The 15,664-nt window shown below is 39.1% G+C and overlaps 1 protein-coding gene across 1 annotated transcript; it reads right to left on the bottom strand.

Annotated features, from left to right (window-relative positions):
• Positions 1–4,635: 4,635 nt before the first annotated feature.
• On the bottom strand, positions 4,636–5,592 carry LOC100339876 (olfactory receptor 6B9). The gene has a single exon (XM_002708582.3). The coding sequence runs from the start codon at positions 5,590–5,592 to the stop codon at positions 4,636–4,638; it is 957 nt and encodes a 318-aa protein (XP_002708628.1).
• Between the last annotated feature and the right edge of the window lie 10,072 nt (positions 5,593–15,664).

The raw sequence follows: 15,664 nt of genomic DNA, 5'->3' as shown, positions 1-15,664 counted from the left end.
GTTCACTCCCCAAATGGTAAGCAACAGCTGGAGGTGGGTTGATCCAAATCCAGGAGACAGTAGTTTCTTCTGAACACCCATGTGGGTGCAGGGGCCCAAGCATTTGGGCCATCTTCTATTGCTTTCCTAAGCCATTAGCAGGGAGCTGGATTGGAAGTGGGGCAGCCAAGATTCAAACTGACACCCATATAGGATGCCAGTACTGCAGGCAGAGATGCAACCTACTACACTACAGCACTTGACCCATTATACTGTAATTTCATAGTAATGCTTGAAGTTGAGTATCATCTATACTCCAATTTTGTTCTTCCCTTGAGTTAATTATTTTGTTATTTTGAAATTACATGTAAATTTTAAAAATACTTTGTCAATTTTTTAATTGACATTTTAATTGAAACTGCATTGAGTCTATAAATCAAGCTTGGAAGAACATATACATTGACAATTTTGAGTTTTCCTATCTAGGAAAATGGACTATCACTCCATTTATTTTGTTCCTAGATTTCTTGCAACAGAGATCTTTTCCAAAATTCCTTCGTGTAAATCTTACACATATTTTGTTACATTTATATCTAAGTATTTCATTTTTGGTGTGCTACATATGCTATTTGATTGCTCATAAATTCTATCTTCCACAAACTGCTAGAACACAAGCACAATTTGTCTAAATTACTTGCTACTTTGTAACAATAATGACATTTCTTCTATATTTCCAAGAATGTATCCTTCCTTAACAGATCGCCTCAGAATGATCTTTCCCATCCATAACTCCGTGAACTCATGTTCATGGACACTTCAGGGGTAATCTGAGATGACTGAGCCTTTCTCTGTAGCTCTCTGTTTCTCCTTCTGAGACCTCATCAGAGTCACCATTTAAGATCCTTTCATTGAAATAAATTTTTCTAGCATACACCTCAAAACTCTTATAAATCTCATCAATTACTCAATTACAAACCTTCATTTATATCATTAGATATTTGTTAAAGTGGTAAAACTCATTTCTCAGAACCAATTTTCTATCTCAGTCCCTACATACTTCTAACAGATGTGATCAACTGAATAGCTTATAAATAACATACATTTATTTCTAACAGTTATGGCAGCTGAGAATTCCAAAATTAAGATTAGTGTCTGGTGAAGGCCTACTTTTTGGTTCACAGATTGACTCTTCCTGCTGTACCTGCAAATGGTGGAAGGGGATAGTGACTTCTCTGGGATTTTTTCCATTAAAACATTAATCTCAATTGTGATAGTTCTACCTTCACAACCTAATCACCTTCCCAAATACATCCACCATTTATTACTATCACTTATGATTACACTTTCAATATACTACATGAAAAGAATATAAGTATCAATCCACTACATACAAAAACAGAGAGGAATCTGATGGTGGTCTAGCTCCTTCAAAAAATCAAAATTTGTGTCATCCCCACCATACAAAGAATCATGCTATCTGAGAGTAAAGGTAGTATGGAATTGGTAGTGGGAAAAGGCAGTTAAAATTATCACCAGGACTGTGTAACCAGGGAAGTGACGTCAGCAAGATGGTGAACTAGGAAGTCCTAGTTCTCGTTCCTCCATAGAAACACTGATTTAATCATGACTTCTGGTCAAAAAGATCTTCATGAGGAGTCCCAAGTCCAGTTGGGAAGCTGCAGTGCCCAGATGTCACAAAATCTAGATTATTTGCATTGAAATGGGTAAGAAGAACAATTTCACCTTAGCTATGTCAACCCCTCTCTCCAAGCCAACAGAGATCAACATTAAGAGGGATCATCTTGGCTCATGACTTCTGCTTGGGAGAGAGAGAGAAGCTCATACACCTAGAATCACTGGCCTTTTAATGCAATATCCTAGGAAAAAGAGGCTGGTGACTTAGTAAATTTGCACAGGTCTACGTGTTTGGGAGAAGGCAGACAACCCTGAGACTTCTCTTCCAAGAATGAGGAAGAGGAGTGGAGTACATAACCAATATCGCATCCTTTCAGTGTTGTATCAGAGGAGAGGGGGAATATTCTATAGCTGGCATGGTTCTGCCATACTGGGAGATTACAACTTGACCCATCCCACAGGAGAAAGGGAGATGTGGAGCATACACATCTGTGTAAAAGATTTGAAAGGCTCCAAGAATCCCTAGACAGACATATTGGTGATCTTTTCTTTTCAAAACCAGTCCGTAGAGACTAAAAGAGGTACTTGTTTTTTGAAGTGCTCAAACACCGATACAAAACTACAAGAACACAAACTATTGAAGAAACTTGGCACTTGCGTGTCTGTGTGGGTGCAAACTGTTGAAATCTTTACTTAGTATAGAGTTGGTCTTCTGCATATAAAGTTAATTAAAAATGAATCTTAATGAAGTATGGCATGGGAGAGGGAGTAGGAAGTGTGATGGGATGGGGGGGTGACAGGGTGGATATGGGGAGAAAGAGTCACTACATTCCTAAAGTTGTTCCTGTGAAATTTGCATTCATTAAATAAATGCTTTAAAAATAATCTTGTGAAATGTGGATAATTTTCCATTAATTACTTAACAAAAGTTTTAATTTTATAATTATTTTATTCATTTTAATTGAAAAGCAGATAGGCAAATAGAGATCCTCTATCTTTTGTTTTACTTCCCAAATGCTTACAACAACCAGGGTTTGGCTACACTGAAGCTAGGAGCTAGCAACTCAACTGGGTCTACCACATGTGTGGCAAAGATTCAACTACTTGAGCCATGACCTGGTGCCACCTTGGGAATACATTAGCCAGGAGGTAGAATCAGAAGAAGAGCTGGGACTTGAACTCAGGCACTCTGATATGAGATGGTGGCCTTCCTACTAGCATCTGTACCACTTGCCAAATGTGCATCCTTAGTTATGGTCTTGAAGCAGAAATATATATAGCAGAAATTACTCTTTTTTGACAAAAAGAATAAAAAATTCTAGGATTAAAGTAAAAAAATTATACAACTGAAGACAAAATATTTTATACTATTTTTAGTACCCTGTGAGGGCCAAGAGTCATACTGGTTTTTTTTTTTTGACAAAAGAAAAAATACATATCACTAGGAACACACAGTGTTTAGTCTAAAAGTAATGAAAACCAAGAGAATATAACATATTAAGATAATTTGGAAATTACCACAGTTTGTAAAGCACCTTAATCTATATAAAATAAAACAAAAACAAACAATAAAATAAAACAATTCCATCCGATATTATAATATAATTTACAAAATAGGAAGGACATGTAATGATAAAGTAGAAATAAAGAATACATGGTATATAAATGAATGGCCCAATTAAAATATGACATATAGGTTCCAAAGTGATAAAGTCAAATAGTACACCTGCTATTCTTCCATTCTCAACAGACCATATTATATCAACTCCCTCATCCTAAATTCCTGCTAAGCCAGACAGACTCCATACCTTTTATACAATTTTTAATGACTAAATGAAAGCATATACTGCTCCTCAGAGTCTCACATCTACTTCTCAAAAATGAAAAGGAACACAAGTGAGAATTCAGCTATTCTGGAGAACCCAGGAAAATTCTTCATATAAATCCATGTACAATCTAAGCAAAAGCTCTTGGCCTTTTGTCAATGGTAGGGCCAGCTTTACTTGAAAAGGAATGGGCTATATTGAAAAGCCACTAGTTCTCCTATGGTCTGGCCTCCATATTTCATTCAAAAATTATATGTAGAGATTCCAACAAAGGAAAGGAATTAAAGCATGAAATTTTATATACAAATATATGTATATATATTCACACACACATATATATATACAAAGATTTCTCTCATTCATGACAATTAATACATGTTTCTACTTGATAGTGCTTATGTTAGAACCTTAAAGAAGTTTATCTCTCATTTTGTTAAATTTTAAAGATAAGTGCTGGCATCCCATATGGGCACCAGTTCACATCCTGGCCGCTCCACTTTCAATCCAGCTCTCTGCTATGGCCTGGGAAAGCAGTGGAAAATGGACCAAATCCTTGGGCCCCTGCACCTATGTGGGAGCCCTGGAGGAAGCTCTGGCTTCTGGCTTCAGATCGGCACAGCTTTGGCTGTTTTGGCCATCTGGGGAGTGAACCAGACCTATCTCTCTCTCTCTCTCTTTCTCTCTCTCTGCCTCTGCCTCTCTGTAAATTTGCCTTTCAAACAAACAAATAAATAAATCTTTAAAAAAATTTTAAAGATAAAATGAATATCATCAAGATCAATTGATTATACAAGGATTCAGCACCCTAACCACCTTGGAATCAATGAACACAGTGCACACCCATGGCATGGTCTACAGCAGAACCTCTGCGCACACTCCTGAGATAGGCGAGACAGAGACAAGTCAAAACAGAAAACTTTACCAACAAAACTAAAATCCAGGTCAATGATTTTTTTAATATTCATAAATATGAATTTAGAACTTTTCACTTACCTATGTGTGAGTTCTTTATTTCATCTACTACCTTATAAAATGGAATATTTAATTAAGGTCAGGGGAAAGGGCATTTTCTTTCATCTCTGGCTCCACATCCAAAATCATTATACCAAGTCACTATATTCACAATTGCAGACTCTGCTAATGAAGATATTTCTTGAGCTTAAGTCAAGCTATGAGCAAGAATAGCTGGGTGTCTTCAGCAAAGAGAATCTCTCAAGAAAAGGGCTTGGCCCCTTGCTATGGTTTTCCTGATGGCATCCTTGACCTCCTTGTTCCTTAGGCAATAGATGATAGGGTTAAGCATGGGAGTAAAGACTGCATATATGGCTGAGATCAATTTGTTAGAATCAAAGGAAGCAATGGCCCGAGGTCGGACGTACATGAAAATGACGGCTGTATAGAAGATGATCACCACTGTAAGGTGGGATGCACAGGTGGAGAATGCCTTCTGCTGCCCCGTGGTTGAGGGTATGTGCAGGATAGTAGAAACAATGAAGGCATAGGAAAGGACAGTGGCTGAGAGAGGAAACACTAAGATCACAATGGCTAGCACAAAGTCTACCATCTCAGCCACAAATAAGTCCATGCAGGCCAGTTTGAGGATAGGTGAAACATCGCAGAAAAAATGGTTCAAGATATTATTGCCACAGAAGGCAACTCGGGAGATGAAGTACACTTTTGCCATGGAGATGGTGAAGCCACTCACCCAGGAACTGATGTTTAGCTGAACACAAAACCCTGTGGTCATCATGACTGGATAGCGAAGAGGCCAACATATGGCCACATACCGGTCATAGGCCATGGCAGCCAAAAGCACACATTCAGTACAGGCAAGTGACATGAAGAAATACAGCTGGGTCATGCACCCAAGGAAGGAAATTGTATTGGGATGAAGTAGGAATCCAGCAAGCATCTTGGGGACAGTGACAGATATATACCAGGCTTCCAGAAAGGACATGGTACCCAGAAAATAGTACATTGGCTTGTGCAGGGACCTGGTTACCCATACACTGAGGATGATAACAGAATTCTCCAAGAGCACAAATATATAGGTGATGAGGAAGAGGAAGAAAAGCAGAACCTGCAGCCAAGAGGCAGTAGGGAAGCCCACTAGGATGAACTCACTAATAGCAGTGGTATTTTCCTTCCACATAGTTAGGACACTAAAGGACAAAGAATTTATTGATAATAACAACAAATGCAAAGGTGATAGCCACATTAGCAGCAAGGGGCCCTCAAGCTATAAGGACTTCAGTATTAACCTTTATCCCACTGTCATCACCTGGCCATACGTATGATTTAGGAATCAAGAGGTCCAAGGTACTCTCCAGAAAGTCAACAATCAGGACAGGACCTGAAAACAGGGCAGCTGCAGATACAAAATAGGATCATTAAGTCAGATTCAGGGCTCAGGCCCTTGGACCAGGATCAGAAAAAGGTCTTCAGGTAGTACTGGGAACAAATCCTCCCCTTGTCAGCAGATTCGAGATTTCAGAGACAACTTTAAGGTGGGAGACCATGGTGGTTGAAATAAATGCCAAGGATAGTTCAGGAGGTAGGATGGGGAATCAAGGAAGTTCAAAACCTAGAGAAAACAAAGGCAGAATTATTAGATATCTTTGGAAGACTCTGGCAATAATGGTTAATAATCCCTGGTTTGGGAGCAAGAATTTAGCCTGTCAGTTGATAAGCCTTCTTTCCACATTGGAGTCCTAGTTTGTTTTTTTTTTTTAACAGCACTAAAATATAAATGTTTTAGAAATTAAAAACTAGAGCCCAGCCCTCACACACACACATCACCCAAATCAAACTCAAGACCTTCACACAGTAGTCATCTTTGAATTAGAATTTACAAATTTATGTATGTGTGTGTGTATATATATATATATATATATATATATGAAAAAGTGGGGGGAAAAAAAAAAACAAAAAAGAAGGTAAGGACAAACTTGTTGATGAAGGCCTGACAAGACAGGAGAGAAGTGAGGGCACTGTCGGCCTACAAGCTCACACACAGCTAAGGAGCAATCTGTGCTCGCAGCAGCCTTGCAGCGGAGGCCTGAGGCTGACCATCTCCAGGAAGCAGCACAGTGGGGCACAGCCCTCAGTAGCTGTGGACCCCAGAATCAGGGTCCCACAAGAGGCTCTGCACACCCCTGCAGGATGTGCCACAGAGCAGTCTACAGCAGCCTAGCACACGGTGTCTTACAGTCCCTGAGAGGGCCATGCTAGGGTGGTTTGTTTTGTTTTGTTTTGTTTTTTGGTTTGTTTTTTAAATCAGGAACATTGCACTCTGGCCTCAGAATTAACCCTTAAGGCATTCGGATCTGGCTGAAGAACCCATGAGAGTATTTTAGGCATGGAAAGCCAAGACACTCTGCCAAAAAAAAATAAAAAGAGGACCTAAATGAAAGATCTCTATGAGTTAGATCCCAGTAGAAAGAATGGGCCATCAAAGAAAGAGGTACCTTTCTCTGAAGGGAGGAGAGAACTTCCACTTTGACTATGACCTTGTCTAAATAAGATCGAAGTCGGCGAACTCAAAAGGCTTCCATAGCCTTGGCAACTCATGACTAGAGCCTAGGGAGATTACTGACGCCATAAACAAGAGTGTCAAATTGTTAAGTCAACAACAGGAGTCACTGTGTACTTACTCCTCATGTAGGATCTCTGTCCTTACTGTGTTGTTCAATGTGAATTAATGCTATAACTAGTACTGAAACAGTATTTTACACTTTATGTTCTGTGTGGGTGCAAACTGATGAAATCTTTACTTCATATATACTAAATCGATCTTCTGTATATAAAGAGAATGAAAAATGAATCTTGATGTGAATGGAATGGGAGAGGGAATGGGAGGTGGGAGGGGTGTGGGTGGGAGGGAAGTTACGGGGGTGGGGAGCCATTGTAATCCATAAACTGTACTTTGGAAATTTGTATTTACTAAATAAAAGTTTTAAAAAAATATAGAAACTATTTACAGAGAATTGTTCAAAATTAAAGAAAACCAACCAATGATAGAGAAATACTCAGAGACAGCCATCACCCTTACATGTGAAGGCTGGAAAGATAGATCTTAAAGGCAGCTGTAGCAAGACAGGGGCAGAGACACTGCCCAAATTATGGTCCTGTCGGCAGGGAAGGAGAGGTAACAAACACTCCAGCCTCTACATCCTCCTCTGATTCCTGGCTCCAGCTCCTGACTTCAGCTTCTTGTCAATACTGACACTGAGAAATTAGTTTCCTGCCACCCATGTGAGAGACCTGGATTGAATTCCTAGCTCCCTGCTTTAGCTTTGCCCAGCTCAGTCTACTATAGGCATCTGGGGAGTAAACCAGCAGGTGGGAGGGGTCTTTCACCCCATACTCTCTAAGATAAATAAATACTTAAAATTGAATCCCTTGCATATGTTTAGGGCCATGAATTTAAAAATTGAATGGATATATGTCCATCTTTTTAGAATAAACACATTTTGATATTTTAAATGTTTATTTAATACAAGTAATATCAGTTATATATATATGCAATATAATTATATATACACACATCTAAAACAGTTACTTTTTGAGCTAAAACCTCCAGGTTGCTGATAAATTAGTTGGTTATATTTGTTGAAAAAATCACCATAATGAAACATAAAACTTGATTTATTTCTCCTCTAAGAAGAATTGTTTCTTAATTAATTTTAACAACACTCTTAGAGAGATCATTCTTATCCAAGAGGTATAATGCAGTAAGGAAGCAAATAATCTAAATCAAGCAATTACAAAGCAAGGTGTGAGGGAATGTTTAGATGTGAATGCATCCTCTGTCATGTCTGATTTATTAGGAATCATAGAAAGCACAAGAGTAACATAACAAGAGACTAACATGAACAAATGGAGCACTAATATTCAAAGAACATAGTAAGACATTAAGAAAACTACATACCAAGGACCAGAGTTGTGGTGTACAGGCATCCCATATGAGCACCCATTCAAACCCCATCAATTCTGCTTCCAATTCAGCCCATGCTTATGTGCCTTGGAAAGTAGCACAAAGTGGCCCAAGCACTTGGGCCCCTGCCACCCACATGGGAGACTCAGATGGAGTTCCAGGTTCTTGGCTTCAGCCTGGCCCAGGCCTGGTCATTGCAATCATTTGTTGAATGAACCAACAGATGGAAGATCAAGCTCTTTCGCTCTCTCCCCCCCCCCCCACTCTCTCTCTCTGTCTGCCTTTCAAATAAATAAGTAAATATTACAGAAGAAAAAGAAGACGACTACATACCAGTGGAATAATAACTAGAAGACCTCAGTTCTAGTACAATTTTTATAATCTGAAGCAAACTTCAATCAAATTTCAACATGTCTAAACTTCATTAATGAGTGAAAAGGAGCCATTTACAACACCAACAAATTCAGCAAATTATGAATGCAAGAAAATTGTAGCAATATTAGTGGTTATGGTAAAGATCAATTGGATATGCATTTTCGGTCTGTCCTCATACTGGACATTGGAAATATAAAGATAAAAATTATAATCTTTATCAAATAAATTGTTAAGCATGATTATGCTACTATAGTTTTAATGATATGTGACTTTTAAAATTTATTGTGTATGAGTGAAATAGACATCTTTTCATTTGACTATTGTTTACAGCCCCCTGTCTATTTTCCTACTGAATGATCCTCTTTTTACATGTTACTTATTGAGCTCTTTATTTAGTAGAGCATTAAGCCCTTGGCTATAATGTAAATTAAAAATATGTCATTTCAAACATTTTTTAAAAAATAAAAACAAAAAAGTTACACTCTCATATACATAGTCTTGAGAGTTATAAACTATTAAACTCCAATGTTTCACAGTCACTAGAAAGATATGTGTTCAGACAGCCTATTGGACAAATGACTTAGTATTGCCACAGCAGTGACCTTAAAGGTAAAGAAATAGGGCTTTCATCTGCATCTCAACTGAGTCCTACTGGAGAAAAATCACAGAAGAGATAAATCTGTCCATCATAAATTTGTGGTCAGAGAGCTCAGCTGGGCCTCAGACAACGACCAACTATCTTATAGTTTCTTTTTATCTTATAGTTTTACTTTTTACTTACCTATAATTTCTTTTTACTTCCTGATCATTCTTCCACTCTCCCCCTCTCCCAACTCTTAGCAGACAATTTTACCTCTTACAAAGACAAATGAAGCTATCGGATGGGAATACATTCAATTTCCCACTATCAAATGGTTAATATTCACCTTCTCATATGTCCACTAATTCTTTCTTTACTTCTTACCTAAGAGCAGTACACTGAATCAAGGAACATCTGATAGATTATTGGGCCACATCTAGAAAATGAGATAAATTACATTTGCATGTTCTCTCAAAGTAGTCTCAGCTCCTTTGACTTTTAAGGCTTGTATTTTATTCTTCTTAATCTTATTTTTATTTTTTAATTTAATTAGTTTTTGACAAATTCAATATAGCTTGCAGATACAATTCTAAGAATAAAATGATATTCCCTCCACCCTCCCGCCCCCTGTCTCCCTCCCATTCTCCATCCCTCTCCCTTCAATTCTCTCTTTAGTTTTTGAAATAACATATTTTGAGTTTACATTATAGTAAAAAGGCTTAATGCTTCACCAAATAAGAAGTTTAACAAGTAAAAAGCATATATTCAATGGGAATATAAACAATGGCTATAAATAATAATGAACAGAAAAATGACCACTTCTCATATGTACAGTAAATTTTAAAGTAATCACAGATCATTAAAACTATAGAGTATATCCTTTAAGCCTTTAGTAGACTGATAAGCTGTATTGTTTCAAACACGACCTGGATCTCTGCCTACTCTCCACTGTTCTGGGTACACTTAGTGAGGGCCAGGTAAACTGTTGGACACATTTTCCCTGCTGAATGCTCACTGGGCTTTCCTACCCACCCTCCAACACCATGCCTCATCTCTGACTTTGCTAAGTCCACGCCTGTATGTTTTGTCCTGTAATAATAACATTCATCATTTGCTGGGTTTCTATCATATGGCAGAATTTGTAGTAGACACTTTCCAGATATTGTTATCACTTAACTCTCACTACAACCTAGTAGGGTAGATATTACTGTTCCCTCATTATAGGTAAGAGGGCAAATGGTTTGGCACAATTCACACAAATAAAAACTGGTAGAAGGAGTGGGAGTTTTGTGCAGTACTTAAGCCACCTCTAGGGATGCCTGCATCTCATATTGAAGTGCCCCACTTTTAGTCTGTTCTGCATTTAAGCTTTCTTCTAACATGCACTCTAGTAGGCAAAAAGCAAGTAATGGTTCAAGTGCTCTGGTCCTTGCCACCCACGTGGAAGACCTAAATAGAGTTCTGAAGTCCTAGCTTCAGCCTGGTGCAGTCCTGCTTATTACAGGCACTTTGGGGCAGTGAACCAGCAGATGGAGGATCTCTCTCTCTCTCTCTCTCTATATATATATATATATATATATCTGTCTCTCTGTTTCTCTCTCTCTCTTTCTCTTCCTCCCTCCCTCTGGAATCAACTTTCAAACAAATAAATAAATAATTAAATAGAAATTATTTTACATGTGGCAGATATGGAATTATAATCTATGATTATCCGTTTCCAAAGCCTATACTTTCTTTTTTTATTATTTGACAGGTAGAGTCAGACAGTGAGAGAGAGAGAGAGAGAAAGAAAGGTCTTCTTCCGTTGGTTCACCCCCCAAATGGCCTCTACCCAAAGCCAGGAGTCAGGTGATTCCTCCTGGTTTCCCATGCGGGTGCAGGGGCCCAAGCACTTGGGCCATCCTCCACTGCCTTCCTGGGCCACAGCAGAGAGCTGGACTGGAAAAAGAGCAACGGGGACTAAAACCCAGCGCCCATAGGGGATGCTGGCGCTGCAGGTGGAGGATTAACCAAGTGAGCCACAGCACCGGCCCTGCCTATACGCTTTCTACTATGTGATAATCCTTCTTTATATATTGCTTCTCAGCTCCCTCTCTCTCTGCCCACGCCCGCCCCTCCATCCCCTCACCCCTCACTCCCCCATCCCCCACCCCCCACCCCCCACCCCTGCCACATTCTCAAGCCACATCTCAAATGTTATGCATCAAGAGGCTGCCCTTTGTCATCTTCTACATTCTCCTGATTCCTGCATCTTGACCCTTACAATGAAAGAAGTGTCTTTTATGTCCAAACTGCTCAACTCTGGATTCAATCTTTACATTGAGTCTTTAAGTCCCAAACTAATTGATAAAGTCATTTGCAATTAGCAAATTACCTCTTAAGTTCACAGAATGGTTAAAGCCTCCTAACATTTGTGATACTTTCCATTCACCCCTAGTTGAAAATCTCTATATATTTAAAACCTGAATCTAAATGATCACACCCCTAACTATCCATTGATCTCTGATCTGTTCTCTGGGCAGAGGTGTTTCACCCTTTCCCAGGTCTGAAATTCTTCACTACAAAGAGTGTAGGGTCAACCAGGGAAGGGAGCTCATCTGCTGAGTCAGTCATAGAGTTGATGTGGATTACTTGGGAGATGCATAGGTGGAGAAATAGGGGTTTTGCAAGAAAAAAGGGAAAGTAGATGAAAATTACAGGTATATTGCAAATAAAGAAGAAGCTTTTGCCTGATTAGGGTGGTAAGAAGTAATGGTTAGAAGGAGGTAAGTTGTTCAGATGCTACATTGAGAAATAGGATGACCATGGAGAATGATAATGTACTGTATTTTTTTCTTAAAAGGCCAGAAAAGAATTTGAATTATTTTACCAGAATAAAATGGTAAATGTTTGAGGACATAAGTCATGTTTACTCTGATTTCAACATCATACAATGTATACATGTATCAAAACACCACATGGTACCCCATAAATATGTACAATTTTTATGTGTCAGTGCCAAAATTAAAAGAAAACCAAAAGTGTAAGTCTTAGTAGAGAAATAGTGAACATGCAGCTGAAAGGGAACAAAACTGATGCAGAGGCTGGAAAAAGATCTAACGTTCATTTAATACAAAACTTACCAGATGCTGAATAGAATCCCTATCTCAAAACTGAGAAATTTGATGAAATGTAAATATGAGCATGTGCTCCCGTTTAAATCCTCAGTGGTTTCCTGCAATGCTGATCTCTTTACATTGTGGAGTGGGTCCCCCATGACTTGACCCCCATGTTCCTCTAAATCCCAGCCTTCTGCCTTTGTCACATACTCAACCCAATTTCAAGCTACATTAAAGAATTTACAGTTCTTCAGTGTGACATTCCCCTTCAGGGCTCTATATAGTTATACTCTGTGCTCTAACTGAAATTCTTTCTAACTCTTGCCACCAGGCAAATGTTTATTTGGATTTTAGTATTTCCAACAAATTATCACTTACCACCCACTCTTATCATCTACCTCCTATCCATCACTCCCAGATACTTTTTAATATCATCTCTGATTTCATAATATTTTGGACCTTATAGCATCATATCATGATAATACATATCATTTTGTGACTGCTTTGCTATTAAATTTGTGAATTCCTTGTAAATACCAATTTTATCTTAGTTTTATTTGTCTTTTTATTTTTAGTATCTAGCACTGTTCCGAACATACATTTGTCACTCAATAAGTACATTATTTGTGATGTTTACCTAAAATCAGATGTCTCACCACACTGCATTCTGATTCTTTATCCGTGGGGACCAGGGGCACAGATCATCTTGGTTGACCCTAGCTTGAAGATTTTGGAACAGGTTTTCCAGTTTTCAGATCTGTGGAGAGATGTTCCAGAACACATGGACTATAGCACACCACAAGTCTGTCTGTCCACCTAAAAGGAGTTGCAGAAAGGTACAGAAGGAAAATGGATAAAGAGATAAAAGAGAGGCTTTGGAATAATCCAACCTAAATCCTGAGAAACTGCTTCTTTATGAAGCTGAAGAATTCCATGGCCTTATGATTCTCCTCACTAGGAGATTCTGTAGTCCAGATGGTTTATGGAGAAATAAAAATATTATTTTGCTATTGATTCAAAAATTCACCTCAATTCATACATGTGAAAAGTCTTAAGTCCAAAATTCACAGGGTACTTCTGGGCCTATTGGACATGTTTGCTGGATGCTAAGAGCCTAAGAGACAAGAGATTTTTTTGTTTTTACGTGTTTTTCCTCTATCTGAATCTGAGCACTGTGGGTCTCTTCTCAACCCCGTCTTGCTCTTGTCTTTGATCTTGCTTTCTATCTTTTCCTCTGCCAATAGCTTTGTATGATGACTTCTCCCACCATCTCAGACAACTAGCTTCAGACAAGTCCAATGCAGTAAGCCCACTGCTCAGCAAAGATCACTGTTGCTTAAAAGGCACATCCTTGGGGATCTGATTCACAAATGCTGGAGAATTTTTCAAGAACAATAATGATATACAAGTTAGAGAAATGTCCCTAGTGATCTCTGTAGGTCAACAGAGAAAATGCTAGATGATTATCAGATGGAGACATGGGGAAGAAAAGCAACACCAAGTTGGTGACAAATCAGCATGGTGACTGCTCTGAATCCTAGTGACAAGCATTGATTGTCTTTCAACTCTCAGGCGCAAATAGCTCTCACACATGAACTATTTCCTTAAGGCAATATTATTTGTAAGGGAATCTAGTAAGAAGACCAAAGTATAGAAAAGAACTCTTTAATGGTGTTAGCGGTGCTTATTATGTTCTCAAGAGAAGCACATCTTTTCTCCACTCCTTACAGCATTCATGCAAATATAGGATAATACTTCACAAAATTCATGAAAATGGAATTAAAAGATGTTTATTTGGGGGGAAAATTGGAATTGTATGAATACCTTATTCATAGTACACATTTTTCATGAAGCTTTTTAGAACCCTTGTATGTTATGACTTCAAATCTTTTTCACAAAAATAAAATATTTAAATTCTATTTTACAAAAAATTGAAGTACTCTTAAATTACCTTCATCAAATTTAAAGTAAAAACAAAGAGATTCTTATTGTGAATATATTTCTAGAAAAACAGAATATTATAGGGGGGCAGTGCTGTGGTGCAACGGGTTAATGCCCTGGCCTGAAGCACTGGCATCCCATATGGGTGCTGGTTCTAGTCCCGGCTGCTCTTCTTCCAATCCAGCTCTCTGCTGTGGTCTGGGATAGCAGCAGAAAATGGCCCAAGTCCTTAGGACCCAGCACTGTTGTGGGAGACCCAGAAAAAGCTCCTGGCTCCTGGCTTCAGATCGGCGCAGCTCCGGCCATTGCGGCCATCTGGGGAGTGAACCACCAGTTGCAAGACCACTCTCTCTCTCTCTCTCTACCTCTTCTCTCTCTGTGTAATTCTGACTTTTGAATAAATAAATAAATCTTTAAAACAAAAACCCAGAATATTATATGTTGCATATCAATATCAATTATATCAATCGACTCATTCAATAAACAGCCTTTATTAAAAATAAAATTTGGCCGACGCCATGACTCACTAGGCTAATCCTCTGCCTTGTGGCACTGGCACACCGGGTTCTAGTCCTGGTCAGGGCGCTGGATTTTGTCCTGGTTGCCCCTCTTCCAGGCCAGCTCTCTGCTGTGGCCAGGGAGTGCAGTGGAGGATGGCCCAAGTGCTTGGGCCCTGCACCCCATGGGAGACCAGGATAAGTACCTGGCTCCTGCCATCGGATCAGCGTGGTGCGCCAGCCGCAGCACGCCAGCCGCAGCGGCCATTGGAGGGTGAACCAATGGCAAAGGAAGATCTTTCTCTCTGTCTCTCTCTCTCACTGTCCACTCTACCTGTCAAAAAAAAATTTTGGTGAAATAATTATAAAATTCAATAGAAAAGCATATTTATTTGTATGTCTAGATGATTAATAATTTATCTAATGTAGAGGTGCAAATGCTTTCCAAAAGCAATGGAAGTCTTTTTTTTTTTAAGATTTAATTTATTTAATGGAAAGTCAGAGTTACACAGAGAGAAGGAGAGGCAGAGAGAGAGAGAGAGAGAGAGAGAGGTCTTCCATCCTTTGGTTCACTCCCAGTTGGCCACATTGGCCAAAAATGGCTGATCCGAAGCCGTGAGCAATGAGCCTCTTCCGGGTCTCCTGTATGGGTGCAGAGGAACAAGGACTTGGGCCTTCTTCTACTGCTTTCCTAGGCCATAGCAGAGAGTTGGATGGGAAGTGAAGCAGCCAGGAATTGAACCAGTGCCCATATGGGATGCTGGCACTGCAGGCAGTGGCTTTACCCACTACGCCAC

This window comes from Oryctolagus cuniculus, chromosome 1, assembly GCF_051225735.1.
Source record: "Oryctolagus cuniculus isolate XC-2025 breed Fujian yellow rabbit chromosome 1, ASM5122573v1, whole genome shotgun sequence".
In the NCBI taxonomy this organism is placed as follows: domain Eukaryota; kingdom Metazoa; phylum Chordata; class Mammalia; order Lagomorpha; family Leporidae; genus Oryctolagus; species Oryctolagus cuniculus.
This window is presented reverse-complemented; position numbering and strand designations above follow the sequence as displayed.

Bases quoted from the DNA above. Each gene is read 5' to 3' on its own strand.
- LOC100339876 (XM_002708582.3), bottom strand. From the start codon at position 5,592: ATGTGGAAGGAAAATACCACTGCTATTAGTGAGTTCATCCTAGTGGGC.